At 38.0% G+C, this 2,313-nt stretch overlaps 1 protein-coding gene across 1 annotated transcript; it reads left to right on the top strand.

The window, feature by feature from the left end:
* Positions 1–353: 353 nt before the first annotated feature.
* On the top strand, positions 354–2,084 carry LOC114259018 (uncharacterized). The gene has a single exon (XM_082890058.1). The coding sequence runs from the start codon at positions 354–356 to the stop codon at positions 2,082–2,084; it is 1,731 nt and encodes a 576-aa protein (XP_082746184.1).
* Positions 2,085–2,313: the final 229 nt, after the last annotated feature.

Raw genomic sequence — 2,313 nt, 5'->3', positions numbered from 1 at the left:
TTTAGAAACTCAATGTGGCATATTGTGGGTTTTCTTTCCGTGTCATGTTATCTGCTTTTTACTCTTATCTCACTGCTTTATTGGTTAAATTTTCTCTGAATTATGATATTTGTCTTCTTATTGATGGTTATTTTGCTGTGGTTTATGTTTTGGTTATGAATACTTCTTCTGTTTACGCTAAATTGCTTTGGCTATTTTCTCACGTGATTTATGTGTGGTTGTAATTTATATAACTCAGTATAATCATTGGACTTGAAATTTTTTTAATTAAAATATATATATATATATATATTTTTTCTCTATATAAAATTTGTCCTATTCACCTAACTTTAATTAACTCGGCATAGTCAGACATGGACAAGAGTTGGATTGCGTTAGGTAGCACAGTTGATGGAAGGATAAGTCGGGCATATAATGATGGGGTAATATCATTTATTCGTTTTGCAATGGCGGTTATCGATCGAGATGGTAAAATTTTGTGCCCTTGTCAAAAGTGTGTGAATGTTGTTCGTCAAAATTTTCAAATTGTTCAAATTCATTTGCTGCAATATGGGATTATTCCAACTTACACTATCTGGCATGTGCATGGGGAACCCCGTGAATCAAATGAGGCCTATCATCATGATACACCCATTGAGGGCAATGAGGTTTTGGGAGGTATTGATGTCTTAGTGGAAGATCGAATAATAGGGGAATCAACTAATACAACTCAAGAGGAGGAGGTTTACACTTTTGATAAATTATTGAATGATGCCAAACGTAAGGTGTACCCAGGTTGCACAAATAACACTTTGTTAAAATTTGTCATCGAGATACTTAATATGAAGGTAACAAACCATTGGAGTAATAAGTCAGTTGACATGATGCTAGAGTTTTTAACAAAACTTTTACCGAAGGATAATTTGGTTCCAAAGTCAACCTATGAAGCTAAAAAAATACTACGTGAATTGGGTTTGTCATACGAGCTCATTGATGCTTGTGTAAACGATTGTGTGCTCTTTTGGAAGGGGAATGCAACACTAGATAAATGTCCAAATTGTAAGGCTTCTAGATACAAGACAAATCATGGTAGAGGTAAGAAGATCTCTCGTAAGGTTCTTCGATACTTCCCGTTAACACCGAGATTGAAAAGGTTGTACATGTCGAGGAAGAGAGCCGAGGATATGAAATGGTTCAAGGAAAAACGTCTAGATGACGGTGTATTGAGGCATCCTGCAGATAGTGATGAGTGGAAGGAATTCGATACACAACATCCTGAATTTGCCTTGGAGCCTCGGAATGTGAGGCTAGGGTTGGCTACTGATGGTTTCAACCCTTTCGGAAATATGAATAACTCATATAGTTTGTGGCCTGTCGTACTCATGCCGTACAACTTGCCACCGTGGTTGGCTATGAAGGACCCATTTTTCATGCTGTCATTACTTATTCCTGGTGAATCACAACCAGGAATTGATATTGATGTCTACATGAGACCTTTAGTGGAAGAATTGAATGAATTATGGAAAAATGGTACATTAACCTATGATGCCTCGACTGGTGAGACTTTCTGCATGCGTGCAGCTTTGCTGTGGATGATACATGATTGGCCCGCATTTGGTGACATTTCTAGATGGAGAACAAAGGGTCATTACTCTTGTTACACTTGCAATGATGAACCATATTTTCAATCTTTAAGAAGTAAGACTGCGTACATTAACCATCGATGCTACTTGCCTGATGACCACCCAGAAAGGCGAAAGAGTAGAGCATATAATGGCAAGCATGAAAAACGGAAGAGATCTTTGGTGATACTGATAGAAAAGATTGAAGAACAATTAGGCAGCGTGACGGGTGTCACATATGGAAAACATCCAAGCAACAGGAAAAGACCTCGTCAGAACCTAAATTGGACAAAAGTAAGCATCTTGTATGAGCTACCGTATTGGAAGAAAAGGAGGCTTCGACACAACATTGATGTTATGCATGTGGAGAAGAACTTTAGTGAAAATGTTTTTGGAACGATGTTGAGAATTGATGGGAAGAACAAGGATACAGATAAGGCACGAATGGATTTAGAAGATATGAATATAAGGAAAGAATTGTAGCTGACAACAAATCCCGATGGATCATATGTGAAGCCGCAAGCCAGCTTCTCATTGACCCCTAAAGAGAGAGAGGGTTTCTTTGAATTCTTGAAATCAGTCAAGTATCCAGATGGGTACGCGGCAAACATTTCGAGATCAGTGAATGCAAAAAATGGTAGATTAACAGGATTGAAAAGCCACGACTGCCATGTACTTATACAACAGATTCTTCCTATTGGGATGCGTGGTT

The sequence above is a fragment of the Camellia sinensis genome, chromosome 10, assembly GCF_055761805.1.
Source record: "Camellia sinensis isolate YWXY chromosome 10, ASM5576180v1, whole genome shotgun sequence".
In the NCBI taxonomy this organism is placed as follows: Eukaryota; Viridiplantae; Streptophyta; class Magnoliopsida; order Ericales; family Theaceae; genus Camellia; species Camellia sinensis.
This window is presented reverse-complemented; position numbering and strand designations above follow the sequence as displayed.

Coding starts and splice junctions, on each gene's coding strand:
- LOC114259018 (XM_082890058.1), top strand. CDS start 354: ATGGACAAGAGTTGGATTGCGTTAGGTAGCACAGTTGATGGAAGGATA.